At 64.8% G+C, this 27123-nt stretch overlaps 6 protein-coding genes across 14 annotated transcripts; 3 read left to right on the top strand and 3 right to left on the bottom strand.

The window, feature by feature from the left end:
• Positions 1-141: 141 nt before the first annotated feature.
• On the bottom strand, positions 142-6300 carry GABPB2 (GA binding protein transcription factor subunit beta 2). The gene is given in 9 exon segments (XM_048928905.1): positions 142-951; positions 954-1035; positions 1288-1479; positions 2239-2351; positions 2354-2400; positions 2402-2481; positions 2830-2849; positions 4356-4505; positions 4508-6300. Coding segments are annotated over 9 exon segments (819 nt in total). The 5' UTR covers positions 4563-6300; the 3' UTR covers positions 142-871.
• Positions 6301-6325: 25 nt separating this feature from the next.
• Positions 6326-8143, top strand: LOC125685842 (uncharacterized). 3 transcript variants are annotated; one of them, XR_007373520.1, is made up of 3 exons: positions 6326-6705; positions 7216-7322; positions 7535-7700. XR_007373520.1 is itself a non-coding variant. In XM_048929288.1 (3 exons), the coding sequence occupies exons 1-3, from the start codon at positions 7066-7068 to the stop codon at positions 8141-8143; spliced, it is 774 nt and encodes a 257-aa protein (XP_048785245.1). In that variant the 5' UTR covers positions 6837-7065. The 3 variants fall into 3 exon arrangements, 1 of the variants encoding a protein (XP_048785245.1); XR_007373519.1 differs by having other exon boundaries at positions 6328-6726; XM_048929288.1 differs by lacking the exon at positions 6326-6705 and adding an exon at positions 7848-8143 and having other exon boundaries at positions 6837-7322; positions 7535-7755.
• MLLT11 (MLLT11 transcription factor 7 cofactor) lies at positions 7828-9464 on the bottom strand. Of its 2 annotated transcripts, none has more exons than XM_048929285.1 (2): positions 9319-9464; positions 7828-8577 (listed from the first exon to the last, which is right to left on the bottom strand). In XM_048929285.1, exon 2 carries the CDS (start codon positions 8531-8533, stop codon positions 8288-8290), a length of 246 nt encoding a protein of 81 aa, XP_048785242.1. In that variant the 5' UTR covers positions 8534-8577; positions 9319-9464; the 3' UTR covers positions 7828-8287. The 2 variants fall into 2 exon arrangements, with proteins under 2 accessions (XP_048785242.1, XP_048785243.1); XM_048929286.1 differs by having other exon boundaries at positions 7828-8540; positions 9319-9460.
• Positions 9465-10446: 982 nt separating this feature from the next.
• Positions 10447-13484, top strand: CDC42SE1 (CDC42 small effector 1). The gene is made up of 5 exons (XM_048929221.1): positions 10447-10574; positions 12234-12388; positions 12476-12586; positions 12779-12854; positions 12989-13484. Exons 2-4 carry the CDS (start codon positions 12335-12337, stop codon positions 12848-12850), a joined length of 237 nt encoding a protein of 78 aa, XP_048785178.1. The 5' UTR covers positions 10447-10574; positions 12234-12334; the 3' UTR covers positions 12851-12854; positions 12989-13484.
• Positions 13484-22146, bottom strand: PRUNE1 (prune exopolyphosphatase 1). 2 transcript variants are annotated; one of them, XM_048929220.1, is made up of 9 exons: positions 19086-22146; positions 18773-18981; positions 16086-16190; positions 15804-16009; positions 15403-15587; positions 15168-15326; positions 14989-15083; positions 14760-14918; positions 13484-14641 (listed from the first exon to the last, which is right to left on the bottom strand). In XM_048929220.1, the coding sequence occupies exons 3-9, from the start codon at positions 16152-16154 to the stop codon at positions 14315-14317; spliced, it is 1200 nt and encodes a 399-aa protein (XP_048785177.1). In that variant the 5' UTR covers positions 16155-16190; positions 18773-18981; positions 19086-22146; the 3' UTR covers positions 13484-14314. The 2 variants fall into 2 exon arrangements, with proteins under 2 accessions (XP_048785177.1, XP_048785175.1); XM_048929218.1 differs by lacking the exons at positions 18773-18981; positions 19086-22146 and adding an exon at positions 17304-17410.
• On the top strand, positions 17768-26521 carry MINDY1 (MINDY lysine 48 deubiquitinase 1). Of its 5 annotated transcripts, none has more exons than XM_048929213.1 (10): positions 17768-17882; positions 22794-23962; positions 24153-24210; positions 24533-24597; positions 24742-24900; positions 25060-25162; positions 25228-25370; positions 25683-25853; positions 25945-26086; positions 26159-26521. In XM_048929213.1, the coding sequence occupies exons 2-10, from the start codon at positions 23519-23521 to the stop codon at positions 26383-26385; spliced, it is 1512 nt and encodes a 503-aa protein (XP_048785170.1). In that variant the 5' UTR covers positions 17768-17882; positions 22794-23518; the 3' UTR covers positions 26386-26521. The 5 variants fall into 5 exon arrangements, with proteins under 5 accessions (XP_048785170.1, XP_048785174.1, XP_048785173.1 ...); XM_048929217.1 differs by having other exon boundaries at positions 25945-26094; positions 26159-26363; XM_048929216.1 differs by lacking the exon at positions 17768-17882 and adding an exon at positions 17901-18243.
• The last annotated feature ends 602 nt before the right edge of the window (positions 26522-27123 follow it).

The following is a 27123-nucleotide window of genomic DNA, read 5'->3' on the forward strand; positions in this document are numbered from 1 at the left end:
GGGCTTGTCCTACCGTGTAGGGCAATTAAAACCGCGTCGGGCAATTAAAGAGACGAGCGGTGCGTTCTGCTGCACGCGTGGCTCCGCTGGGCTGTGGGGATGGGGGCGGGGGCTGGGGGTGCTCGGGGGGGACGGAGGGCACGGAGGTCGGGGCAGAAGAGAGAGCTGCTCCCGGTGGGGGTACAAAGCAGTCCAAAATCGTCTCAAGGTTGACATCTCCACGCTTCCAAATACGCAGAGCGGGAGCTGCACCCCCGGGGGGCCGCACAGATGCACAGAGGGCGGGGGGGCGACACGACCCCCACCCCCTGAGCGGGGGCGCCAGGCGCCGTGCCTGGCACAGGGCGACCCTGGTCCTGTAAGGGCAGATTAAAGAGGTAATGCGATTTGCGGGAGGTGCCTGGGGGGCGGGGAGGTCGCCCCTCACCCCACTGCCGGTGTGGGTTCGCTAATTCAGCCCTAACGAAGCCCCAGAACCGTGCGTCACCCACACGGGGACAGCAGTCGCCCCTGAACTGCGTGTCAGAGCGGAGGACCTCCTCTGCCCCCACCTTTGGTCACAGAGCTGGGACCAAAGGACAGAACCAACGCACGGACTGCAAAGAGCGAAAACAAACAACCCAAACATTCGGGCAATGAAAACAGCTGTTGTTAGAAAAGGTTTTGGCATCTTCAGAGAAGAGCTGCTCAGTGAAAAAGCAGCCGGTGCGTCCGGAGCCGGCCCGGCTCTCACATCGCGCGCTCGGCGCTGCGGCACACAGGGGGTCCCGCCCAGCCCCCACCTCCAGCTCTCCTCGCTGCCTCAGCCCGCGCTGGCTGCAGCCCCCGGCAGCGCTGTGTTTCCGCTCCAGCCCCGCTCCCACAGCCACCGTTAGGTGTCGGACCCCGCGGCGCTGTCGGCCACCTGCTCCGTTCCCAGCGCGGTTCCCTCGCCGTCCTCTGAGCTCACACAGCTGCGCACGCCTTGCTGATGCTGTTCTGCTCCCCCAGTGCCGTGCTGGGCTGCTGCTGGGCCGCTTCCCCTTCGGTGCTGCCCTACAGAAAACAGAGCTGAGCTGCAGAGGCTGCACCGTGCAGGAAGGGCGCAGCAGCACAGCTGGCTCTGAGCAGCACCCGGCGCCGCGGCACAGCAGGACAACACACAGGGCCGCGATGGGGATGAGAGCAGAGGCTCAGTGCAGCCATTTCCCCGTTGTGCCCCGTGAGGCCGCCGGCACCGGGCGCCCCGCATCCCCAGAGCTGCTGAGCAGCACCAGGCAGGCAGTGGCTTGTGGCCGTGAGGCTCACCTCACTTTCCTCCACATCGTTCCTGTTTTGCTCTGCTTTCAGCCTCTTGGCTGGTGGCTTTTCTACTCCTTCTGCATCGCCCCCGTCCCCAGCTGCGGTCTCCTCTGCAGCCCAACCAGCAGCTACAGCTGGGAAACCAAGAGGTAACAGAAATGCAATGAGCAGCTGGGGCCTTCCAGCCGAGGAACAGAGCTGTTCTCAAACATCCCCTGTGCAGGCAGCCCCAGCACCAGCTCTGGGCACTGCAACAGCCACAAACCCTCTGAGAAGTGTGTTCTGAACCTGATAACACGGGCTGTGTTCAGGCCAGCAGCAAGAACCACCCAGCCCAGGAGAGACAGACGGTGTGAGCACCGAGGGCAGCAATGCCCCACAGCTCAATGAACGGGTTACAACCAGGGATCCTTTGTAGTAATTTGGCAAGCAATTCTGATCAATTAACAGCTTTAGAGGACTTCTTTCCATTCCCGAGGCCTGCAAGCAGACAGCAGCGATGTAACCCTCAACACTGGAGGAGAGCTCATTTCCTAATCCCTTTTCCTGCTCCGATATCAATCCACATCGGCACGCAGCCCTGCGGCGCACTGAAGGCTCTCAGGAGAGCAGGCCGAAGCGCCCTGAGGAAACGCAAACACGGAGCAGCTCTGGAGCTCAGCCCGGCTCCGTGCCCCTCCTTCACACCTTGCGCCCCCAGCCCAACCCCCACAGAGGCCGCGCAGTGAAGGGCGGGGGGCTCGGATCTCGGCTTAAGGAGGCCGCCGCGGCTCCGCGATCCCGTTCTGCTCAGCTCCGGTCACGTTCAGACGGGGCTCCACGCGGCTCCCAGACACCCAGGAGCTCCGTGCCGTGCGCCCAGCAGCGCCCCCGCGGTGGTGGAGCGGCGGGGAGCAGCGCCGCCCTGCCCTGCCGGCTGGCTCCGGGCACAGCAGCCCGGGGAACCGTCGGCCTTCAGGGCCGCAGGGCTCGCTGCCGGCCCTCCGCTCCTGCCCTCCCGCCCGTCCCGCGCGGTGCCGTCGCAGTGCCGATGGTGACGACGCGCTGCCCTCTGCTGCCCGCAGCTCCTCTGCGTCGCCTTGGGAAATGAGGTCAGTGCCAACAGGAAAACAACAGAAGCGTCAGCGTTTCCGCCTCTCTTCCTTGAATTGAAAGCCAGGCCGGGTGGCCGAGCTCGGGTACAACCTGGAAACAGCGAGCCTTAGCGAGAGTGGGGGAAACAGCACAGCGCGTCGGGCGCACGTAAAACACTGCCGAGAAAAAGCTCTTTTCTGCAGATTAGCGAGACCAAAGCATTAGCATTCCAGCTCATTAATTAGGAGGACTGCAGCTGGAAGCAGCTGGTAAGCAGATCTTCCTTCATGACCCTTCCCCGGCTCTGAGGTGATGATGGCAGCCGCTGCCCCTGGTTATGAGCAGACAGCAGGCAGGACGGCACGGCCTGCAGGGAATGGGGACAGCGGGGAGCTGCCATGCGCTGGGAGCAGAGGGGGGACATCCGAGCGCAAGGGCTGAGAACCTCCGTGGCACTTGCAGAGCTCCAGTTACCTCCGGTTTGAAGCACTGAGCTGCAGAGAAAGACGCAAAGGGGAAGCGTGGTGTGAACTCCGACTGCCACGCTCCTGAACGCGACCCGGTTCAAAGGGCAGACGAGGCCCTTTCTTTCTCCCCCCTCGGTTCAGTAAGGGAAAGTACAGTCACTGCTGCAGTGATCTGAGTGTGATAAGCAGAGCTCAGCTCCCCAAACAATGCTCCTTCCTCCAATTGACCGCAGCGATTCCTATTCAAAGGCAGACTTTGTAAGAACGGAGCAGGAAATCTGAGGTTAAAGGGTGCAAACAGCCCTTTATTGGCACGCACATAACCTACAACCGCCCCACAGACTGAAAAATCAGCACTAAAAAGATCCTGCACCTCACCCAGCACCACAGGGGAGTCCTTTCCCCCCTGCAGCCCATCTGCTGCCCTCGCCCTGGATTTTAGGAAGGTTGCGAGGGACCGATTTGCACAGAACGCTCCCAAGGCCCGGGCTGCGCACACAGCTCGCAGCAGCCCATAATCGGATTCCTCGCACCGGCCGAGCGCTAATTCCTCCGTAAAACCCCTCCAGGCTGCGGGACTATTCGTAGCGGTAAAAGGGTTCAAGGGACGCCGGCGGCCGCTGATGCCCTCTGGTGGGAAACGAGGAGCGCAGCACGGAGCAGCGCCGCCGGTCACCGCGGGGCCGAAGGAGGTCGGCCGGGATCTGAGGAGCGCTCACGGGAGGAGGCTGCGCCCAGCCTGCGCTCAGCGGCCCGCCCGTGTGGTGGGAAAGGAGCAGCGGTTTGGATTTCCCCAAACGCAGTTAGTGACAAACTCTGGAATTACCCCAGCCCCCCTTTGGCTCAGCCTTAACTGAGTGCTTTCCCACCAAAGTGTGGCTTACAGAGCAATGAGGAACCAAATTACTGCCACCAACACAGGAGCGACGAGCACACGTGTGTAACACGCACGTCCGCAGCGCTGCTCATTCTGCAAGGACTTTCCCTCTTCTCCTTGCTCAGCACTCGCAGATCGTGCACCCAGCTCCTCTGCAGCCAACAGAGAACAAAGCCAACACCCCCCAGCAGCGCTGCAGTGCTGAGGGTTTTGCACAGGCTACAACAGCCATTCCTCTCTTGCAATCATCCTAATCCATTTTCTGAGGCTCTGGAGCAGCCCCACAGCTGAGCTCCGCCACACACAGCAGATCCAGCCTCCTGCGCTGGCTGGGAATCACCCAGCAAAAAGAGAGAAAACTCTTGGGCTCCGTGGCCACAAGCCAACACCTGCTGTGTGTGGTGGCTGCCCTTCCTGCACCCAACATCCGTCTGCCCTCTGCTGCGAGCACCCTGCACCCCTGCCAACACAGGGACGTTCCCACACAGCCCTGTGACAGCAATGCAGAAGGGCTGCGGATCTGCCGCGTCACACCGAGAACACGGAGCCGCCTCAGCGCTCCAATCCAAGCATCAGGGCAAGATTCCCTCAGAACCATCGGCTCAGTTCTCCCTGCAGCTTTGTGTCAATCACCAGCAGGTTCCTCCCCTGTCAGCCTACCTGCAGGGTCACCGGGGTCTCCGGGTCGTTCTTGTCCAAAGTGACATCAGGGGGTGATTTATCAAACCTGCCCAAGGCGTGGACATGGGCTCCGTATCTGATGAGCAGCTCCACCACGGCCCAGTGGTTGTGTTCTGCTGCCCAGTCATTTCCAGCATGTCCTCGGCATCCACAAATCGTTCTGAAAGAGGAACGCGGCCCATCAGGGTGCTTCCCGCAGCACAGAGCACTGAGGAGCAGCAAGAAACCCTCAGGGCTCAGCCATGCCCTCAGCCTCGGCCGTTCCTTGCCGGGTGTTGTGCCAAAGACACAGAACTCTGACACGGTGGGTGAAGAGGTAACACTGAAAGAGCAGCTCTGAAAGAGGCTGAGCATCACAGAGAATAAATGGCAAACAAGGAGTCAGGACAGCATTTAAGCTCCGAGCGGCTCCCCCAACCCCAGCAATGATCCCTCACAGAGAGAAGGCAAACCTCGTAACTCCAGCCAAGGTCAGGAAAGGAGCAGAACCCAAATGCCACCAGTCCTGCAGGCAGCCCCGCAGACAACAGCGTCTCTACTGATCCCAAACCACGCCAGCACCCAACCATTATGGCAGCACAGAGAACCACTGCATTTTCCCCCACATCAGGGTTACGCTGGCATGCCGCTCTGTGAAAGCCCAGCTTTAAGGCCCATCCATTCACTCTGACAACACTCCAATTGTCTACAAACACACAGCTGTGCAGGCAGGCCGTGGGCCGTGCAGGGCAACAGCAATTCCAACTGCACCGAGGCCACAATGCAACATCTTTTTATTGCCTTCAACTGCTTCTGTATGAAACTGCTGGAAGCTCTAAGAGGGCCTTGCTTTTAAATGAAGACTTCAAAAGTGAAGCACTGCAACACTGCACACAGAGCCACCAGGAGGCCCTGCAGCAAAGCCAAGCACAAACCTCAACCCCACCTCTCACTGGGCAGCCTTTGGCAGCTCTAAAATCACATTTTGTATGTCTGCGTTGGGAAGAGCTGTGAATATAAGTGTTCAGCTGGAACATGCAACGCTTGAGGTTGGGAACCAAGAGATGTTTGGCTCACTATCACGAATGCATCAGTGCAGGCTGGGGGCTGAGCTGCTGAAGGGAGCTCTGTGGGTGCTGGCGGCCAGCAGACGGACCACGAACCAGCAGCGTGCCCTGCTGGCCAAGAGGGATCATGGCTCCCCGGGCTGCAGCTCAGAATGGGGCCGGCAGGGCAGGGCGGCGCTGCTCCCCTCCGCTCCGCCAGGGGGAGGCAACGGCTGCAGCGCTGAGCCCAGCACGGGGCTCCCCAGTTCAGGGCAAACCCGAAGTGCTGGGAGAGCCCTGCAGAGACGGTGGGGCGTCAGCACCTCCTGATGGGAGCCCCGGGACGGTTCACCTGGGGAGCAGCTGGCTGAGAGGGGTCTGATCAGCGCTGATCTGAAGGGCGGAGCTCAGGAGGAGTGCCCACAGGGTAAGGGGCGGTGGGCACAGCCTGGAGCCCGGGCAATTCTGTCTGAACATGCAAACTTCTGTGCTGTGAGGAGAACAGCACAGAGGAATTGAAGAGAGCTCTGGAGAGATCCAACCCCGCCTGGACGCAATCCCGCTGCAGGGAACCGCTTTGGGGGGCTTTGGAGCGGAGGACCTCCAGAAGTCCCAGCGCCGCAGTTGTGGGATCCTCCGAACGCTGCAGCTCATAGGAACCACTGCAGAGCCCCAGCCACGGCGCTTCGTCACACAGTCACCTCCCTCAGCGCTCACCTACGGGGCTGCACCGAACCCTATGGACCCCCATCACCCCTCAGGGTGAACGGGCCCTCTCTGCCCCCAGCCCAAAACGCTCTGAGGACCCCCATGAGAGATCCCTAAAGCCAACCGGCACCTCATCGTCCTCCCGACGCCCGTCCCTCAGCGTCCCCTCACACCCCACAGCCCCCCACACCCCACTCACGCTCCGCTCGTCCCCCCCCGGCTCTTAGCCGCCCCCACGCCCTCCTTCCCCCCTCACGGTGGTTCCCGCCCCTTCCCGCCGCGCGCACGCAAAATGGCCGCCGCGGAAGGATACGGCGCGCAGCGACCAAAGAGTCCGCCGGGAGCGGAGGGAAGGAGATGGGGTCTGCAGCGGGCACGGGGCGGTCTGAGGGATTCCTCCTCCTTCTTTCTCCTCTTTCTTTCCGACCACAGGGCGGGAGAAAGGTGCCGAGAATCCAAGGGGCCCAGCGGGGATTATTTTCTCGAGCGGAAGGATCTCAGTCTACCTCACGCAGAGGGAGCGATGAGTCCTCATAGTTCCGGCAGAAGCGTTTGGCGCCAACTATAAAAAGGCGGCGGCGGCTGCGGTTCTGTGAGGGTTGGGCTGTTCTTGGTGGGTGCAGTGTCTGTTTGAGGGAGCGGGGTTCAGAAATGTGCGGTTTTTGCCTGTAGTGGTTTTTGTGGTTTTTTTTTTTTTTTTTTTTTTTTTTTTTTTTTAAACTCGTGTGTTTTACTGCTGGCTCCAGCACTGCTTCAGTGCGTTCCTGATCTCTGTGCCCTGTGTTCTCTGTTCCCATCCCTCCTTCCCTCCTCTGCTTTGTCCTGTCAGTTCTCTGCACCTCCAGGCAAAGTGAGGCGCTGTTTATTCATTTTTAACCCGCAGTGATGATTTACAGTTGAAGTGGGTGCGGTGTCTGAGCCCTGGAGGTGATCTTGGGGGCGGGGAGGTGTTATGGGGTGGAATGCGTTGATGGGAAGGAACCCGCAGAGCAGAACCCAAAGGCTGCGGGAGCTGGGTGACCCACCGGGTTACAGATCGTATCCTGAGCCCCAGAGAGCGGCGTGGGGCCGGAGATGGCAGCCTTCTTCCTTCCCATTAAAGGAGGCGTTGTGTGGAGCTGAGCAGCGCAGCACCCAGCCCTGCAATCCTGGCACTGAGGATAGGAAAGGAGCAGCACTCATAGGAGGACATTCAGCCTTTATTGGCAGGTGCGGAAGGCGGCACAGGGAAGCAGCAGTGCCAGACTGCCGGCACAGCGGCTGTGTGCAGTGTGGGGCCATGGCAGAAACCAGGACAAACCTGACACAGTTCTGTGGGGGCAGGGGGTGGGTGAACACAGCGGGCGGGGGGCGAAAGGCGTCGGGTTGTGGAGGAAAATGGGGCGGCGGCTCTACTTTGAACCCATTTTTCTCTCTTTCAGGCAGGAATGGGACACAGCTGTGTTGACGGGATGCTGGTCCTCCAGTGGCAGCTGTCTGCAGATGGACGGGCTGTGCCTGCTGCCAGCAGTGGAGGTGATGCTCCTCGCGGATGGCTGGGCAGCCCCACATGAGTTACGGGCTCAGATTGGCACCCGCTTTTCCAGCCTGTGTTTTGGAGTTGGGATTTTCCACCTCTGCCAGCAGTGGGTCGTTGTCAGAGGTGCGGCTCTCACTGGGGAGTTGTGCCCAGCTCTGGTGCCTTCCCAGCGCTCTGAATGCCACCAGCCACCTGCCCCTCTTTTTTTTTTTTAGGTCACTTTTGGGATGTTTTGCATCACGGCTTTACTACGGCTTCCCATGGCACTGCATCCAACCCCAAACGCACCCACAATGACAGAGCTGCTGTTTGCTCTCCCGGAAAACAATCTTGGGGGGGGAAAAAAATAAAACACCACAACCAAAGCACAAAAAAATCCGAAGCAAGTGGAGCTTTGGTTCCTTTCTCTGATTTCAGCACAGCGCTGAGGAGCGAAGCAGACGGGTTCCATCCCAAGGACAGCCTGGCTCCGCTCGCCCCGCCGCGTTCCCAGGAGGGATGGAGGAGGTGAGGCGGTGCCGCAGGGCTGGGCTGAGCACAGGCTTCCTTAGCAGCACCCAGGGGTAAATAAAGCAAAACCAAACACCCGACACCACACAGAACCAACGAAACCGACCCCTGGCATGCCTGGCAACAGGGAGCAGGGAGGAGGGCGTCAGATGAGGTCGAATTCGAAGGAGCTGAGGCTGGCGATGGGCGCCCTCCAGAAGTTGAAGCTGCTGAAGGGCAGCAGGCTGTCCTCCTCCGCACGGCTGGGCTCCTGGGCTGCCTCGGGCACTTTGCCGTGGGGCGCATAGAGGGACCCCAGGCCCAGCCCCTCCAGCTCCGCCAGCTCCAGCCGTGGGATGGGCATCCTCCAGTAGATGAAGGAGTCGTACTGACTGCTGATGGTGTCCAGCATGGTGGGGCTGCCGGGGAGGGGAGGGATGACCTGGGCTGGCGGTGCTGCTGGCAGGTGAACCCAGCCTGAAATGCGGCTGAGGAAGGGGGCAGCCCCCCTCCCCCCCCCCCAGCCCACAGGGCTTCTAGACAGCTGGGGATGGGGAAAGGGGATTGGGGAAGGAGAAAAGGGGGCTGAGGAAAAGGGGGAGCAGGAAAGTAGGGGGGCAGTGGAGGGGGAAGGAATAAAGGGAATCCGTAGGGGGGAAGGACGGCACTGTGTGCTCTGCGGGTGAGGGCAGGAGCCGGGTCCCAGGTGAGCCCCTCCCCAGCAAAAGGCTCTCGCCCCATTTCTGCCCCGATTCCCTCCGTGTGCATGGCTGAGCCCCCCCGAAGCCGTTACAGCACTGCAGCATGCTGCTCCTCCTGCGTGCCCCCGTTTCACGCCCTGAATCCAAGGAGATGACCGAGATGCTGCTCTGAGCCCGGCCCGGGGGGGGGGGGGGGACCGACGGCTAAATTTGGGCTCCCCCGTGGATGGGGAGAGCAATGAAAGGCTGCCGTGTGAGTGCAGCTCCGGGGGGGGGGGGGGGGGGGGGGGGGGGGGGGGCAGCGCTGAGCTCAGAGCGGAACGGATTAAAAATAATCGGGACCAAAACGCGAGACCCCCCCCCCCCCCAAGACCCTAAAGGTGCCCCCGGCCCAAACCGTAACGCAAATCATTGGGAAAAAGGTGAGCGATGTGCAGAGCGATGTGCCGTCACCCCAAAAACCCGCACCCCGTGCCCCCCCCCACCAGGGCCGTACCTGCGGGGGGCTGCGGGTCGCTGCTCCTCTTTGTGCCTCCGCGATGCGGCGTCGCTTTTGTCTGTTGGCGCAGCCGGGTCTGCAATGCAGCCCCTCGCAGCGCCCGACGTGGGGGGGTGGGAAGGGGGGGCGTGGGCAGATGAGTCAGCAGAGCCCCCACCCGTGGGGCGGACAGATGGGATGCGGGGGGGGGAGGGACGGAGGGGCGGAGGCGGCCCTTCGGGGGGCATCGCCCCAATCGCGGCCTCCGGCAGCGGCTCTCCCTGCGGACGGGGCCTGCTGTGGGGAGGGGGCCGGGCTGCCCGTGTCCCCAAAAAGGCTTCGCGGCGCTTCTGGTCGTGGAGCAGCTGACAGATTTCGGCTTTGTTTTATTTTTGGTGCAGAAATTGACGTTGAGGTGGAAAGCAGCGCCAGGAGGCGAGCGGACCGGCAGGCCGGGGGGCTGCTTCAGCCTGAGCGAAGCCCCCCCCCCCAGTGAGGCCCCCAGCTCTGCTGGGCACCCCAAGCCCCGCACAGCCCCCATCCTCACCAACGGCCCCAAACGGCTCCACGGAGCTCTGCTGGGTGACCCCAGCTTTGCTGAACCCCCCCAATCCCTCTGGGCTCCCCATCCTTAACAGCCCCCTTGGGGCCCCCAGCTCTGCTCAGCCCCCCCAGCTTTGCTGGATCCCCAAATCCTCCCAACCCCACCGGGATCCCTCAGCCCTCCCTGCACCCCGAACCCTCGGGGACCCCACAACCCTAAGACCCCCCTCGGCCTCACCGGCTGCCCCCCAAGACCCCCATCCCCCCTCTGAGCCCCCCCAGCTCAGAAGGAATCTTTCCAACCCCATCGCCCCGCCCCCCCGCTGATCCCCAGGACCCCCAGCTTTGCCCTGCAGGATCCCCCAACCCCCTGCAGCCCCCCCCCAAGACCCCCCATCCCTATCGCCACCCCCGGCCCTGCAAAGCGTCAGCCCCCCAAATCCTTACGGAGCCCCCCCACTCCCTTCCCTGCCGAGCCCCCAAATCCCCCCGACGCCCCCTGCACCCCCAGCCCCCTCCATCGCCCATCCCTCACCCCAGGACCCCGCACCCCGCTCCGCGATCCCCCCTCTTCCTCCCTCCCCCCCCCCGCCTCCCGGCCTGCAATGCTCGCTCTGTCCGGGGTTGGAGCTGCGTTCCGCTCCGGGCCGCGCCGCGCCGGGAGGAGGCGGAGGAGGCGGAGGGGGAGCGGGGCGACCCGGAGCTGCGGGGCCGCGGCGGAGCGCAGCCAGGTGGGCGGGGGGCGGCGGGCGGGGGGCGCCGCGGAGGGAGCGGGAGGGGGGAGCGGGGCCGAAACCGACGTGGAAAGGAGGTGGAAAAGGGGGGGGAGGGGGAGGGGGAGGCCTGGCGGAAGAAGGCCTTAAAAACAGCCCGTAACGAAACCCCCCCCCGAGAGCGGTGCGGGTGGGGCGCCGTGCGGTGGGACCCCCACGGGCAAGGGCGGGGAACGAGCCGCCCCCCCCGGAACGAAGCCCCTCATAGTGGGCCCCTATAGGGCCGCCCCACGGCGAGAGGGCCGCGCTGGGCCGGGCGCGGAGGCTCGCTCCCGATCGAATCCCTCAACGCGGGGGTCCTTCCCGCAGCCCCCCCCCGCCCCCGCTGGTGGGGGGGGCGCCCCCTTGTCCCACCCCGGTTGGAGTTTGGGGATGGGGGGGGGGATCCCTCGGCGCTGGGGGTCGGCGGTGCTCCTCACGTTACGCCTCATGGCGGGGATCCGCCCCCCCCCCCGCCGACCCCAACGCGACCCCTCCGAGCTGGGGGGACCCCCTGGGCACCCCCTCGTTGGAGGGAGGGGACAGGGGACAGCGCAGAGCGGCCTCCGTGTCACCCCTTCGTCCTGGGGGTCCCCATCCGGTGTTCCCCACCCCTCCCCCCCATCAGACCCCCCCCGTCCTCTCTGAGCGTGGGGGGGGGGTGAGGGGGGCTGAGGGGTCGGCGCCTTTATTGGGGTTTTGGGGTCTGGAGCCCGTGGGAGGCCGCGCTCAGTTCCCCCCCCCCCCCGGTGACGCAGAGCGGCCGAGCGGTGCTTTCCCAACCGGGAAGTCATTTTGTGAGTGCCGGGCTGGGTCTGCCCGAAGGCATTTCCCCTTCCCCCCCTCCCCCCCAGTGACATCGGCGACTTTTCCCCTGCCTCGCAGCCCCCAAAGCTTTGCACGCGGAAGCTGAGGCCGGGCGCAGCTCATTGCACGGTTGGGCTCAGGAGACTTGGAGCTCTGTGAGCTCACCCCGAGCCCCCCCCAACCAGGGAACTGGGGGGAGACCTGAAGGCCTGGGGGTCCGGGTGTCCCGCTGTTTGTTTGGGGAGGGGGCTCCTGGCGGCTGTGCCCCCCACCCCAAGGGCACGAGGCGGTGGTTGTGCTCCGCTGGACTTCGGACCAACTCCGCACTGCTGCCGGGCCGCCTCAGAGCAGAGCCGTGCCCCCCCAGCCCCTCCAACCCACCGCTCTCCCCCCCCCCCCCGCTCCGGGGCTGTTTGTTGCGCTCCTGTTTGTTTCTTCCCCCGCCCCATTTGCTCTCTGAGCCGAAGCGGAAGAGCTCAACCTCCGGTCCCTTTTCGGAAATTATTTATAGCTCCTTGCTGGGGGGGCTGCGATTCACTGCCGTGCCCCCATCCCATGGCAGCATCCCCCACATCCCGCACCGGGGGCAGAGGGCTCCGGGTCGCCCCCACTGCGTGCCGTGGGTCAGCGCTCAGTGCACTGAGGGTCAGGTTGGGGCTGTCAGGATGCCGGTTGCCCCCTCCCCCCCCCTTCCCAAGCGCTGTGCCTCAGTTTCCCCGCAGCGCCTCTCTGGGGAGCGGGGCCCCTCCACAGCCCTCAGCCCGACCCCACTGCGCTCCATTGAGCTGCGGTGCCACTCGGGGACAAATCCTTCTCCCTGTCCCCCCTCAGGTGCCTCCCCCCCCCGTCCCCATGGAGTGAGAGCACACGGGGGTCTCTGCAGCGGCGCAGCCCCCGCCCCGCCGGGAGGAAAGCTGGAAGGCACCGCAAATATGAGCGACTTCTGGCACAAGCTGGGCTGCTGCGTCGTGGAGAAACCACAGCCTGTGAGTAGCTGCGGCGCTTTGGGGGGGGCAGGATGGTGCTGGGGGGTCCTGGGCGCAGGGGGGCTGACGGCCTTCATCCCCACGCAGAAGAAGAGGAGGAGACGGATCGACCGCTCCATGATCGGCGAGCCCATGAACTTCGTGCACCTGACGCACATCGGCTCCGGAGACATGGCTGCGGGCGAGGGGCTGCCCATGGTACGGCTGGGGGCCGGGGGCTCCGCGCGAGGCTGCTGCGATCCCACCCTGTGCAGCGGCTCCTTCCGCGTGCTGCCCTTCTGGGGGGCTGCAGCCCTCGGGCGGCGCGGCGGCGTTTCCTCCTCGGTGCCGGGCGCCCCGGGTTGCTGAAGCCGTCACCGCGGTGGTGAAACGTTTCTCCTCTCCCTGCAGACGGGCGCAGTGCAGGAGATGAGGTCCAAAGGCGGACGGGAGCGGCAGTGGAGCAGCTCCCGCGTGTTGTAGCATCGTGAGTACAAAGCCGGGCGGGAGCGGGGAGCCCCAAGCGCCCGCTGTCACCGTCCGAGGCGCGCTGCTAATTAAGGCATCTAACGAGCCGCCGCTCGGGCAGTTTTGTAACCTGCCGTCTCTCCAACTTTGCAGGTTCTTGGCTCTTTCAGCCCGAACTTGAACTGCCTGATCCCCACACCGGAGGAAAAGCCAACCTGGAGCGCTGGATTCCCGCGGTAACTCATGCAGGCGGAGCCCCACGGCCGTCCCAGCAGCTCTGGGTCACCCCCCGCAGGTCCCCCCTTCCGCCGATGAAGGGGGCAGCAGAGCAGCGCAGCCCGCACCGGGAGACGCCGCGCACGGCCACGATGTGCCAAATCCTCCGCCTTCTCCCTTTCCCCACACTCCAGCCGGCGCTGCTGTCTCCCACGGGCCCCTCCCGCCGCTGCCCCTCACGCCTCGGTTTCCCCGTCGGACGGCAGCGGGGCGGGCTGCGCTGCAGGGGCCGAGCGGGGGAGGCGCTGCGGAGCCTCGGAGCCCCGGCATCGGGCGCCCTGCAGCTCCTGCGCTGCCACCGAGCCGCACTTCCTCCAGCCTTCAGCCGGCATCGCCGCCAGCGAGCCTCCGCCTTCCTTCTTTTGTAGGAGATTTTTTGAAAGCTCAAAATCCCCCACTTGGCCTCTCCCGCTACCGCCAGGCTTTCACCGGCACCGGCTGCTCCCCCAGGAAGGAGGGACTCTCAGGTTCCCAATTCAGGCGCACGTGTACATAGTTCAAATCGCGCCGGGGCTGAACAGGAACGAGATGAACGAGAGGCCGGAGCCACGCGGGCAGCCGAGCTCCCCTTCCCTCCCCTGTGCTCCCGGGCTGCCGGGCTGCTCAGCCCCACGGTGAGCACGGATGCTTGAGTCAGTTTTTATCCCCCTGGAAAACCCACTGGAAAAACAACAAAACCCCACCTTTGAAATAAAATCTTGTGCTAGGCAGAGATGGGGCCCGCGGGCTGCCCAGGCCGCTCAGTGTGGGGGGATGCGGGGCTGGATGTGGGGGTTTGGCTCCGTCACTCCCCCAACCCAGCCCAGGAGGGGGGGCGCCTGCGGGGCCGTGCAGCACAACCTGCGGGGTTGTGGGGCAGCACTGGGGATTAATGAAGAAAAACCGACAGCCAGCAGTGGGGGGAAGAGGCAAATTTAGTACTGAAATGGCAGCTAACGGCCTCCAGGCAGCCGTGTGCCCAGCTGCAGCATTTCAGCCCCCAGCGGCCAGGAGGGGAAGAATTACTTAACAGCCCCGGTGCCTTCATGGGCCGTGTGCTGCCCGGCTCCTTGCGGCCCCACAGCACCAACCCCGGTGGGAAGGGGGGGGCACTGGGGCAGTTGGCAGTGAGGAGGGGGCTGCGGCAGCCAGCCGGGCTCAGAGGAAGCAGCGGCTCCGTGCTGGGGACGGGACCCCACAGCACCCCAGCGCCGCCTCGGCCCCTCACTTGTCACAGTCGGGGGGCGGCTGCTCGGCGGCCATGCGGCTGACCCGCTCCAGCACAGCCTGGGGGCAGACGGGGGGCACAGCCTGTGCCAATGGGCTCTCTTCCACCAGGCTGTTCATCGGGGTGGGTGGGGGGGCCACCTCCTCCTCCATCCCCGCCACGGTGCCCGGCGTCCCCCCCAGAGCGGCCCGCAGGATGGGCAGCACCTTCTTCCTGGAGGCCAGCGTGTTGCCCTGCGTGTAGGCGCTGATGCAGGGCCAGGGGCTGGGCAGGGCCTGCAGCTGCAGCGCCGGGGTTGTGGCCTCCTCCAGCGCACGGCACACCTGGAGGGGACAGAAGGCAGCCTCTTAGTGCAGCTCTGACACCCCTGGCCCTGAACGGGGGGACTTCTAAGGATGAAACGCCCTGCTCTAAGGATGAAACACCCTCGTGCCGGCTCACCGTGCTCCGCAGGGCTTCATGCCGGCTGTACACCGCCAGCTGCCGCTTAGGCTCATAGCACTCGTTAAAGGAAACCGTCATGGCCACCAGCACGGAGTAGCCACGAGCCTGGCAGAACGCTTCCAGGTCCTGCAGCAAACCGGGGCGGCGCAGGAAGAGCTGGAGGAGGAGGGCAGAGGTCGGTGTCACACATCACAGCGCCGGGCCTCAGCCTCTCGCTGAGCCTCACCTCTATGTCCATGTAGATGCCGCTGGTGGCGAGGACTTGTTCATCACCAGAGACGGTCTTGAGGTCCTTCCGCAGCATCTGCTCCGTCGTCAGCCCTGGGAAGAGAGAGGGGCTGAGCGCGAGCACCACAGACACAGCACAGCGCCCGGCACGGCGCCGCCGAGCCCCCAGCACCAGACCTGAGACGTTGAACTTGGCTGCCTGCAGAGCTCCGTAGATGCTGTCGTGGGGCGGCAGCTCCGGGAAGCGCGACTCGAGCAGGGAGACGCAGCGCACGTCGCGGGGCGTCACTTTGCCGGCCGCAGGGCTCAGGTTCACGCTGTCCAGCAGGATGGTGCCTGCAGGGACCGGGGCTGTCGGCACACGGGAGCAGAGCCCCACGCCGGGGGAGCAGAGCCCGACCGGCAGCCTCACCGTGCAGCAGCGCGGCCGTGGTCCGGTCCAGCACGCCTGGGGGGCCCTGGGCGATCCGTTCCGTCACCAGCGTGGCGCAGGAGCCCACCAGCTCCACCGTGAGCTGGCAGCTGGGTGCCCACTCCCGCTCCAGCGGCCGGTGGTCCAGCACATCCACCACGGCCTCCTCCAGGGCTGCGTCGGCGCTGGCGGGTGAGATGGGGACGGTGAGAGCCCTGGCACAGCCCCGGCGCGCCCCTGCCATGCACCACTGTCAGCAGAGACCCCTCTGCTCCTCTCCTCCTGCCTTAAAAATGCCCCGGAAGGGCAAAGGTTTTACCCACCCTGGGCTAAAATCTGACCGCTTCACGACGGGGAGGAAGAAGCGGCGCGGCGCAGCCACATCCCATCCCGGTGCTCACCTGGGCAGGACGTGGTGATCCACCAAGGTCAGTGAGAGCAGCCCGGCGCTGTGCAGCCCCGCCAGGTCGATTTCATCGCGGAAGATGAGCGAGGAGTCCGGAATGCTGTGCTCCCGCAGCAGGAACGTCGTCTCCGTGCGGAGGGCGAAGTCGGCGCGTGGGATGTTCAGCACCGGGATGAAGGCGGCTCTGGGTGGCACGGAGGTCTGCATGGGGGGATCAGCACCCGGCGCGGCGTCCCCTCAGCCCCTCGGTTGCCCAGCAGCACGCAGGCAGCCTCACCTTTGCCAGGAAATAGGCCAGCGCCAGGGCAGACACGGTGGAGTCCAGGTCGCAGGCCTCGTTGCCCATCACCACGTGCACCTCCTGGCGACGCTGGATGTGCTCCTGCCAAAGAGTGAGACGTCAGCCCCGTTGGGACGCATCTGCCCCCAAAAGCCCCCAAAGGACACAGCTGGGGGCGCGCGGAGCCATTTGTGGCCTCACACAGCAGCACCCCCAGGAGCAGCTCGCAAGGAATGGGCAAACCAAGGGGGAAACCCAGGCAGGGCTGCTCTGCGGCTTGAAAGCCTCACGTTAACAGCACACGAGTGAGAAACTGGGAGAGGAAAAACCCAAGCAGGTCACACAGCACTGCAGCAGTGGAAATTGAGATCCTCCCCCACCCAGGGATGCGGCACCCGTGGGAGATGGAGGACCCACTGTGGACTCTTATTAGTTTAACCTCAGAGCAAAGTGAGTTTTCTGGATGTGGTGAAAAGCAAGCGGAACTTTCAGCCCTAGCTGCTGCCCCAATTCACCCAGCCAGCAGACACTGTCAGTGTGGGGCTCTGACCCCCAAAATGCCCCTTTCAGCCCAGGCAGCAGCAGGAACCCCACTGTCACCCCACAGATCCTCTGTCCCAAATCCCTCCCCTCAGCACAGCACACAACGCTGCAGGGTGACGCCCTGCCTGCAGATTTTTCCCCAGTGACAAATATTTCACAGCACAACCCAGATTCCCTTATGTATTCCACCAAAGAAGTAAACAGCTGCGTGCCGAGCCTGGCGCCTGTGCCATTCACTGCAGGTCCCCCCACCTCCTGCCAAAAGCCCCAAAGAAGGAGAGGACGTGGGGAGGGGGTCCCCCCAGCCACCCGTGTGCTGTGGCTCCAGGGCCGGGGTGGAGGAGCTCCACGGAGGGGTGCAGGCATGCAGGGCACAGCGCTGTCACCTCCAGCCCTAGGGTGGGGGTGGGGAATATGGGCTCCTGCAGAGGTAATGGGGGTCGCACCCCCCCATTTGCGTGCTGTTCGTCCCCCTGCACCCCACACAGTGCAGTTTGTGGGATTTGCCCACCCCCGTCCCCACGAGTCCCACTTTCCACACCCTCCGCATCCCTGCGGTGTTCCCGTCCCCAAACCCAAACCCCCTCTACGCCCACCCCCACGTATCCCCTTCTACCCGCTGTCCTGCGTCCCCCCGCGTCTCCCAACCCCGCAGCCCCCTCCCAGCCATACCTGCAGGGCCGCCCGCCGCCCCTCCAAGAACCGCTCCATGACGGCGGCGACCACCGCCCGGCCCAGGCCCCCAATCCGCGCCACGGCCCGGCACGGCCTTGAGGGCGGGGCGTCGGCACCGCGCGGGCTGTCGGGAGAGGCGGAGCGGCCCCGGGCACGGGGGACACCCGGAGCTCCGCAGGCCGGCTGCTGGGAGGGTTGGGCCCAGGCCCAAGGTGTAGGCCGCAGGCGCTGCCCGTAGGCCGCAGGCGTAGGCCCGGCCCATAGGCCTCAGGTTAGGCCGCAGGCGCTGCCCGTGTAGGCCGCAGGTGTAGGCCCGGCCCGTAGGCCGCTCTCTGTCGGCCTTCCCCCGCCTTAAGGCGAACCGGCGGCCGGGGGAGGGCGGCTCCGGGCCCGGCCCTGCCGTGTGGTTGTTTATTTGCCGCTTTCTCCTCCCCCCGCCCTTCCTCCTCCGCCCTAAGTCCGCCCTCCCGGCGTAGGCCTGGCGGCGTGCGGGCCGCGCCTCTGCGCTGAAGGGAAGGAGGAGGAAAAAGGGGGAAAAAGGAGGAAAAACGGCGGCGACGGCGGCAGCGCAGCGAGGTGAGGGCGGGGGGAACCGGGGGGCGCGGGTGGCACAGCGGGCGGTTCTGTGTGCTGGGAGGAATCCCGGCAGCTGCCGGGGGTTCAAACGGCGATGCGAAATATCGGCGGACGCAATTAATGACAGCAGTAATTAGAGATGGTTCACTATGGGGGGGAGCAGCGAGCATCGCCCCGCCCTTCAGCACTGAGCTCCAAACGCGGCGCGTTGCGGGGGTCGGGATCCGAACTCGGAACGTGGCGCTTCCATCCCCGCTCCTCCCCGCCCGCCGTTCGCGGCCCGCTGCCGAAGACGCGTCCGCATTTCCCGACAGCCCTGCCTGCTGCTTCCCGTGTGGCACGGCTGGATTTTGGGGGAAAGGTGAGCGCCGCGCTCCCAGCCCACGCCCGGCTCCTCCGGGACGCGTTGTGAAGCCGGGAGGCTCCTCGGCTCCTTTTATCCGCGCTCGGAGAGCCCTTCCTCCCCCCACGCTGTGCCCGCGGTGGGCAGGCAGAGCTCCTTGCGCGGCCGGGCTGCTGGCTGCGCCCCTTCCCCACCGGCAAATCTCGGGCGCTGCTCTGTGCAGGAAATCCTAAAAGATTTGGAAATCCTGAAGGATTTCCTGTTTGAAAGCCGGCCCAACCAGCGGGTCCGGTCTGGGGCTTCCTGCTGGCGCCTGTTTGCAGCAGCTTTGGAAAAGCACCCGTGAGAGGAGCTCGAGCCGTGGAGCCCACGACCAGGTGAGGCAGCGCTGCAGGCTTTCAGACCTGTTTGTCCTGCTGCCCTGAGCTCCCTGCAGGGCCGTCCCAGCCGGGGCTGCGCTGTGGGCTCACTTGGGAGTGCAGGTGTTGCATTTCCCAGCAGGGAGGTTTGTTCCTCGGCAGCACCAGCAGCGCGCATTTATTCTCACCTCCCCGCTGTGGCTGCAGGACGCCGTGGTTTTGCGCAGAAAGGAGCGGGGCAGCAGCGCAGGACGACTTCATGGCCTCCGTCCAGCAGAGCGCTTCAGCGCTGCTTCGCTTTGGGCCCCGCGCTCCTTTGAGAGCGCTCTGCTGCTGCTTGGCTGTTTGAGTGCTTTGCTTCCCTGGCTCCAGGCCTGAATTCCTCTTTGTTTTCGTGCTGTGGGATGAGCAATTCACAGCGTTGTTTTTCTGCTTCCTACCTCTGAAGCGTAACGCTGGGCTGCGGTTCCCATCCCAGCAGTGGGGAATGGCGAGCTTTACCTTCACAGCTCTGAGCTTTCAGTTTGCCTTTGAGCGCTGCGCACCCATTTGCTTCCCTTGTGGGTCTTCCTTTCCAAGAGCGCTGCACTCCTTGGGCTCCTGGGGGGCAAAGGGGACGGGCTCATTATAAAGCTGCCGGGTCGCGGTGCCTTTATTGCCATAACGCCCCGGGAAGGCGGGGTCTGACTGCTCTGCTTCGGTCCAAACCCGGCAGAGCCGCCCTCTCCCCGCAGAGCTTTTCCCAGTTCTGCAGCTGGTTTGGTTTAAAGCTGCCAGGACTCTCTGAACCTGCAGAGCCCTTCAGCCCAAGGGTGGGTTTGCGGGGTCGGCGCCTTCGTGGCGTGTGCCGGAGCTCCTGGGCCACTGCTGGGGGGGGGAAGGGCTGCTGTCAGAGCTGAGCGGTGCCAGGAGGGCGAGCCGGGGACGGGCTGACGTGGGAGGGTGACTCAGAGCCACGCCGAAGGAAGGGCTGCGGGCCGCGGCGTCCTGCTGTCTGCCCGCCCGCTTTGGAAGTGAATTGGGCGCAGGGACGGGGCGGGGAGCGGCTGCTCGGCTTCGCCTGGGAAAGGAGCCCCTTCTGGCAGCGGAGCTCACGGCCGAGCGTTTGGGTTTCGGTGCGTTTTGGAGGATTTTGCCTCATCTTTGGCTGAGTTTTGACTTCGGGATCCCCGGTGGGCGGGGGAGGCGCGGAGCCGGCGCCGAAGCGGCGCAACGCGCTCCAAAATTCCCCGCTTCTTCCCTTGGAAGTTTCCCGTTCAGCCGCACCCGGATGGGAGCCGAGCGCACAGGGGGTGCCGCGTGGGGGTCCCTGACCGCTGCTGCTGTGGGGGGCGGCGGGGCCGTGAGGAAGCCCTGGGCGCTTGCACTGCGCTCTGCGTCCTCCCTGCGCGGGGCGGCTGCGCTCCTGAACGGCGGAGCCCCGCGGGGCCGCACGCAGCGCTGCGCTGCCGCTGCTCGGTTGTGCGCTTTGCCTGCTGTGTGATCCCTGCTCGCGCGGTGCAGCGCCTGGTCCTGGTGGGATGGGAACGCGCTGATTGGTTTAATAAAGGTCGCCGTGCGGGATCCAGTTAGCCATCATTGGTCCCCGTATCCCTTCCGTGTTCTGCAGGAGCGTGACCAAGCACAGAGCTCCTGCAGCTATGGCTTAACGAATCCATCCGGGCTCGCAGCCGTAAGAGGCCCCTCATCGTCGGGCCAACGTTCCCCTGTGCCCCAACACCTCGCAGTTTCTCCACGTCTCCCCTTTTGTTGTTATTTAAAGGGGCCATAAGAATTGGGGGCCCAGACAGCGGGATTCCTTTTCCCCCAAAGAGCGCAGAGTGCTGCACGTAATCATGCCTTGCTTGCATAGTAAGCAGCAAGATATGCAAATGAGAAGACAAAACCACAATTAACAGCACAATGCCATATTTAAGCAGGCCTGCAGCCATCCATCCAGACCCAAAGCTTCCAGGGGATTCCACGCCTTGCCCGATCAAAAAGCAGCCGGAGCAACGCGAGTCCCCATGGTTTTTGTGCCTTTGGCCGCATGGTGAGATTCTGCATCCTGCTCCAGGGCTGCAGGACCCAACAGCAGCAACCATTCCATGAAGTAACAACGCGCTGCCAGGCGCCCCCAAGTGTTTTCATCCCGTCCATCATAGGAACCCATCATACAAACACGCTGCCATGTACTGACCTGACAAATGCAATTCTTGTGGTGCAGCCTTGAGATATTCCAGAGATTATCTATCAAATACCTCCGTTCCAAGGCTGAATTGTAGTTAGGTAGCTCGGCAATGCCAGCCAAACAATTGAATCTCCCTAGCTCCACCATGGCAGTTGAGATGTTGGTCCAGGCCGTTCTGTGCCTTTCCCCATAATACAAGCGGGGCAGTAAAAGATTTTGGCAGCATCGCTCCTTCTATAAGCAGCCTCGGTTGCCCCTTTCCATCTCTGTCCCGGATCAGAGCCGTCCAGGTCGGGTGGAAATAAATCCGGCTCCTGCTCCGGATCGGAGGACTCTTTTTTTCCCTCCTCGACCACCAAATGCTGACCTGGCCAATGCCGCTTTCCTAAATCCTTTCCCTCAGCCTTCAGTTCTCCCCTATTGCACCCTTTCCTTTCTGAAGCCCTTCACCTTTTCCTCCCTTCTTCCCTGCTTCCAAAAAACACGTCAGCAGTGTTCAGCTTCCTCCCCCACCGATTCCGTGCCACATCCAACACCTCACCACCCTCAGCATCGCGCCGCCCGCCGAGGCTGCCTGTCCCTCCGAGGCCGTCCTTCCTGCAGGTGACGCTCCTCGCTCTGCAGACACACCGCCCTCCCTTTTCCCCCCGGACCGCGACACCAACACCGACGAGCTGCTCTTCCAGACGGCTCAGCCCAGGCAGCACAGCTTCGGACGCGGCTCGGTGTCGCTGCTGAATGGTCTGAGAGTCCTTAGGATCGAGATCCTGATCCTCGACAACAGGTCCTTTTGTTCCCGCAGCAAGGAAGTCACGAAGCATCGCTGACTCCTCATCCAACGAACGGGGGGAGGCAGCGGAGGAGGGATGTGGGATGAGGACAAATCGACATCCATCTTATCCTCTGCTGGGTGCACACTGCTGCATCTGGAGGCTCAGGGAGCACCAGGAGGGGCAAGAGCCTCGCTCCTGTGACCTATCGAACCAGGGCCTCGCCGCAGTCAGAGCTCCGTGCAGCGCCTCCTCGACAGCAGCATCACCCTTAGCATCAACAGTGCCAACAGCCACGCTCCTTATTGGTAGCGGGCTCCGAAAGCTCCTGTCTGATCTCCACGGTCGCTCGTCACTCAGGTCAGCAGCTCCCACGGGTCGCCCCCGCGCTGGGCGAAACGGAGCAGCGCGGCCGGCTGCAGCCGCTGGAGAGGAGGCGCGATCCGCGCGGAGAGGAGAGCGAACGGGGAGCGGCTGCGCGCTGCGGGCCGCCAGCCTTTGGCCCGCGCTGCCGCACCAGCGAGGAGCCGGGCCCGCTGCCCGCCGGCCGCCCCGAGCCACGTGGAGGCGCCGCTCGTGACCGGCAGAACCTGCGGCGCTGCGCTGCTGCCGGCGCTCGGTTGCGCGGATCTCCTGCGCCGTGAGCCCTGCCCGCAGCGCGCGGTCCTGGCGAGATGAGCAGCGCTCATTGGTTCAACGGAGGTCGCCGTATTTGGGCTCGTTGGCCCTCATTGGTCCCCGAATCCCTTCCGTGTTGCGCGAGTGTGACTGAGCGCGGAGCTTGCGCGGCGGCGGCTTGACGGATTCGTCCGGGCTCGCGGCCGTGCGGCCCCTCGTCGTCCGGCCAGCGCTCCCTTGAGCCCCGACGGCTCCCCACAGCAGGCGGCGCCTGTTTGCTTTGCATCGATCCACCGCTGCCCTCCCTGCTGCCCCGCCGGGTTGGAAACGAGCGCGCCGCCAAAGCGCCCAACTCGGCGCTGGGCAGGGAGGGGAAGGAGGAGGATTAAGGCGTAATGGGATCTGTTGGTGACTCAGCCCGGGTGCGAGCCTCAGCAGAGCCGTGTGGGGAGAGGCGGCAGTGTGGAAAATGGGGACGGGGGGGGGGACGGGGGGGCGGCCGGAGCTCTGCGTGGAGCCTCGCTGACACCCAGCGCAGCTCGGGGCTGCGGCTCTGGGCGATGCTGCACCTCTGGGCTCGGGGAGGCGGCAGAGCTGCGCCGTTGGTGGCGCCGCTTCGTCCAACTGGTTTCCTTTCCGGTCTCTGTGCAGGACGGGCTGTGGGAGGAACACCAGCATGGGCAGAGCTGCAGGTGGGCAGATCCGAACTGCGCGGAGCGGCCGTGTCGCGTTTGCGTAACTCCAGGCTTTGGCTGCGGTGATCATCCGGCGGGGACAGCGGCGGATAAACGCCTTCAAGGACACCTTCGTCCTCTGCCCCGTGGCTCTGGCTGGGCTGCCAGCAGGATAGGGGTGCGGGTGGAACCCTTCAGCCCTCAGCTCGGCTCTGGCGGCTCTCGCAGCCGTCGCTCCTTGCTGCTGGGGGCACAGGGAACACAACCTGCTGAGCTGCCGGCGGCTGGGACGCGGATGCAAACACAGAGGCAGAGCTGGAGCAGCGCTGCCTGGCATCCACAGCGAGCGGCCGAGCGGAGCAGGAGGAGCTTGTGAGGACACCCAGCGCCCAGCGCTGCCCTCCAGCAGCGCCTGCGGGCCGGCAGCCCCTGGAGGGGCCTTTCAGCTCTGCTGTGCGGTTTGGTGCCTCAGGTCGGCGCTCCTTTGGATTGCTCCCGTTGTTTTGAAGCGACAGGCAGTGCCTGGCGGGGGAGTCGGGCTCCACATGTGCTTTTTTGTGGAGTATCCAGACTTTGCATCCTAAGAAAGCAGAGGTTGGGACCGCGGCAGGGCGGAACTGAGTGCTCTGTTGGGAGCATCCACCCCATCAGAGGATCCTCGGGACCATACTGCGCTGCTGTCAGATGCTCTGAGCTGCCGGGATGGAGCTGCAGTCTGAGCTGGGGGCGATGCTCAGCACCACGGGGGACGATGCCCAATGCCCAAAGAGCCCTGAGCCCTGCCAGCCACCACGGGACACAGGGGGGTCCGAACAAGAGGGGGAACTTCCATCTGTCAGCGGGCACAGCCCAGCACTGCGGGACGAGGTGCCCCATCCCAGCACCACAGAGGAGCCCGCTGAGCAGCAGGAGAGCGGAAGCCGAGGTGCCCAGGAGGAGCTGCCCACCCCCAGGGAGGACGATGCATCCCCCCAGGCAGCGGCTGAGCCCCCCAGCGCCCGCTCCCCCAGCCGTGAGCCTGAGCCGGATTTCTACTGTGTGAAGTGGATCACGTGGAAGGGAGAACGGACGCCCATCATCACCCAGAGTGAGAACGGGCCCTGCCCGCTGCTGGCCATCATGAACATCCTCTTCTTGCAGTGGAAGGTGAGCAGCGGGGGGCCATGGGGTCGGACACATTTGCTCCATGGAACCCCGATAGGGACTTCTGGAGGGGGCAGCTGGGGGCTGTGAGGTGACACGGTGGGAAGGAAAAGGAGGGTGAAGGCGTCTCAGCCTGCTGCCTCATCCAGCTTGGTCTGTTCTGACCATCCCCCCCCATCCAATGTGCTTCCAGGTGAAGCTGCCCCCACAGAAGGAGGTGGTGACATCGGAAGAGCTGATGGCACATCTGGGTGAGTGGGGGGGGGCAGTGCTGTCACTCTGGGTTTGGGGGCTGGGTGTGAGGCAGTGGCCCATCTGCCACCCGTTGGTCCATTGCAGTGCTGCCCGTGGGGTCCGTCCTCCCGCCAGGCTCCCTGTGCACAGCTTCTGAGGGATATTGCCTCTGGGTGCAGAGGAGGAGGGGGACGTGGGGCCCAGACCCTTTCTTCTGGGGGGCTTTGGTTGGGGAGAGGAGCAACAGACAGGGGAGGGATTCCCAAGGTGGGGCTGAGCTGCACTGGGCTCCGTGCGCCGCTGGGAGCCCTGCAGTGACCGTTCTGCACTGCATCCAAGGGGACTGCATCCTGTCCATCAAACCCCAGGAGAAGTCGGAGGGACTGCAGCTGAACTTCCAGCAGGTGGGCAGCACGGCGGGATGGGGGCCGCCCCCCATTTCCCTGCTGTGCACGGGGTGCCTCACGTCTCCCAGCTCTGAGCGCGGCCGTTGCACAGCGCTGGGCCGTGGGCTCCTCCTGAGCTCCTGGTGCTGCTCCCCCCCTCAGAACGTCAATGACACCATGATGGTGCTGCCCAAGCTCTCCACGGGTCTGGATGTGAACGTTCGCTTCACAGGCGTCTCTGACTTCGAGTACACGCCAGAGTGCATCGTCTTCGACCTCCTCAACGTCCCGCTGTACCACGGCTGGCTGGTGGACCCACAGGTGGGCACTGGGGCTGGGCTCTCTCTGGGGCACCGCTGGCCCCGAGGGACGCCGCAGTGGGGCTGAGCCCCCTGGGTTGGGGAAGGACGTGGCAGCCGCCCCCCCTCGGTGTGATTTCTCCCATCCTCACCATTTCCTGCACATCCCCCCCCGTTTCAGAGCCCTGAGGCGGTGCGAGCCGTGGGCAAACTGAGCTACAACCAACTGGTGGAGAAGATCATCACCTGCAAACACTCTGGCGACCCCAACCTGGTGACTGAAGGTGGGAGCCGTGCTGGGGGGCTCAGGGCCGCCCCGGCCCCGCTCTCACGTCCCCCCCACCCGCAGGGCTGATTGCTGAGCAGTTCCTGGAGTCCACGGCCTCCCAGCTCACGTACCACGGGCTGTGCGAGCTGACGGCCGCCGTGAAGGAGGAGGAGCTGAGCGTCTTCTTCCGCAACAACCACTTCAGCACTATGATAAAGCACAAGGTGCGCTGTGACCCGGTGCTGATCCCTGCCCTGCTGCCCTGCAGGGACAGTCCCTGGGCAGCACAGCCCAGGCACAGCCCTCCAGGGCTGAACACAGATGGAGGGTGACTTTATGTGGGGATGGGACCAGGGAGGGAGGTTTAAGCTGAAAGAGGAGAGGTTGGGAAGGGATTCCTCGCTCATGGGGGCAGCGTGGCCCCATGGATGGAGCAGCACAGCCTGAGTCGCTGGGGGCAGCCAGCATGCAGAAGGGGAGGGGGCTGTAAGTCCCCTCACGGTTCTGAGTCTCTCCGTCCCCTCCCCTGTCCACAGGGCCACCTGTACTTGCTGGTGACGGACCAGGGCTTCCTGCAGGAGGAGCGCGTGGTGTGGGAGAGCCTTCACAACGTGGATGGCGACAGCTGCTTCTGTGACACGCAGTTCCACCTCAGCCATGCCCTGGGCAAAGAGGCAGCCGCGCCAGAGCAGAGCCAGCTGGACCAGGTGAGGGCTCACAAGGGGGCGGGAGCCCCCCCGCGGGGTGGGTGCCCCCCGCACCGTGCCCACCGCTCTCTGTGCTTCCCTCCGTGCCCAGGACTACATGATGGCCCTTTCCCTGCAGCAGCAGCAGGGCCAGGGCCCCTCGGTGCTCAGCGACCTGGAGCTGGCACGGCAGCTGCAGCAGGAGGAGTACCAGCAGCAGCAGCAGCAGCGGCCCCCCCCCGGCCCCCCCGCAGGTATCAGGGTCTCCTCTTTGTGCTCCTCTGCTCCGTCCTCCCCCCGTCCCCATCCCTGCTGTCTGTCTGTAGGGCCGAGCGCAGCAGGGCGGCCGCCCGACGCCGGAGCGGAGGCAGCGGCACAAACAGAACTCGGACTGCACCCTCCTGTAGCCGACCCCCCCCCGGACCCCCCGTCCTGCAGGGACCCTCAGCAGATCCTGGGGACGATGTGGTGTGAGATGTGGGGGTGGGGGGTCTCTCCTTGCACACTGCTGGGACCCGTCCCTGTTTTTCCAGTGGCCTTAACATGGGGGTGAGGAACCTGTGGGAGCAGGGTTCCCCCCCTGTCCCCCCCCACTATGGACCCTCAGGAGTGGGGGGGCCGCGTGGGGGGGAGATGTGTGCCCCCTCCCACAGCATCGCCTTAGCCAATAAAGGACTTTGCCCATTGCAGTGGGTGCTGTTGGGGATGGAGGGGTGGTGTGGGGTGTGGGGTCAGCTATAGGGGCTGGAGGGAGGGATGGGGGGGTGAGGGCTGTGTTGGGGTCAGGGGGGACGGTGGGGGGAGCACAGGAGTGGCTGTAGGGGGGTAGGAGCCCTGGGTACGGACAGAGGAGGAGGTGGGGGTGACATGGGGGATGCAGGGGTGGCTGTAGGGGCTGTTTGGGGGGGTGGTGTTGGGGGGTGCAGAGGTGTCCAAAGAGCTGCGGGGGGAGGAGCGGGGTGTCCACAGGGATGAATAGAGGGGTGCGGGGGGGCCGTGGGACCACAGAGGCTGCGAGAGGGGGCGCGTGGGGGGCTGTAGGGACGTGGGGGTCACGGGGGGGTGAGGCGCTGCGTGGGGTGGGCGGGGTGCCCATAGCGGCGCTGCGAGGAGGGCTGGCGGGGAAGGCAGGGGCCGCGTCCGCACCGCACCGCACCCCGTTACGAACCGCCCACAGGGCGCGCGCTCCCGGGGCCACGCGTGACCCCCGCGCTCCCCTCCCGTGAAGCCCCGCCCCTTCCCGGCATCGCCCGCGGCGACGATTCTCTCGCGGGCCGGCGGCCACGCCCAC

This window comes from Lagopus muta, chromosome 29 (genome assembly GCF_023343835.1).
Source record: "Lagopus muta isolate bLagMut1 chromosome 29, bLagMut1 primary, whole genome shotgun sequence".
NCBI classification, from domain to species: domain Eukaryota; kingdom Metazoa; phylum Chordata; class Aves; order Galliformes; family Phasianidae; genus Lagopus; species Lagopus muta.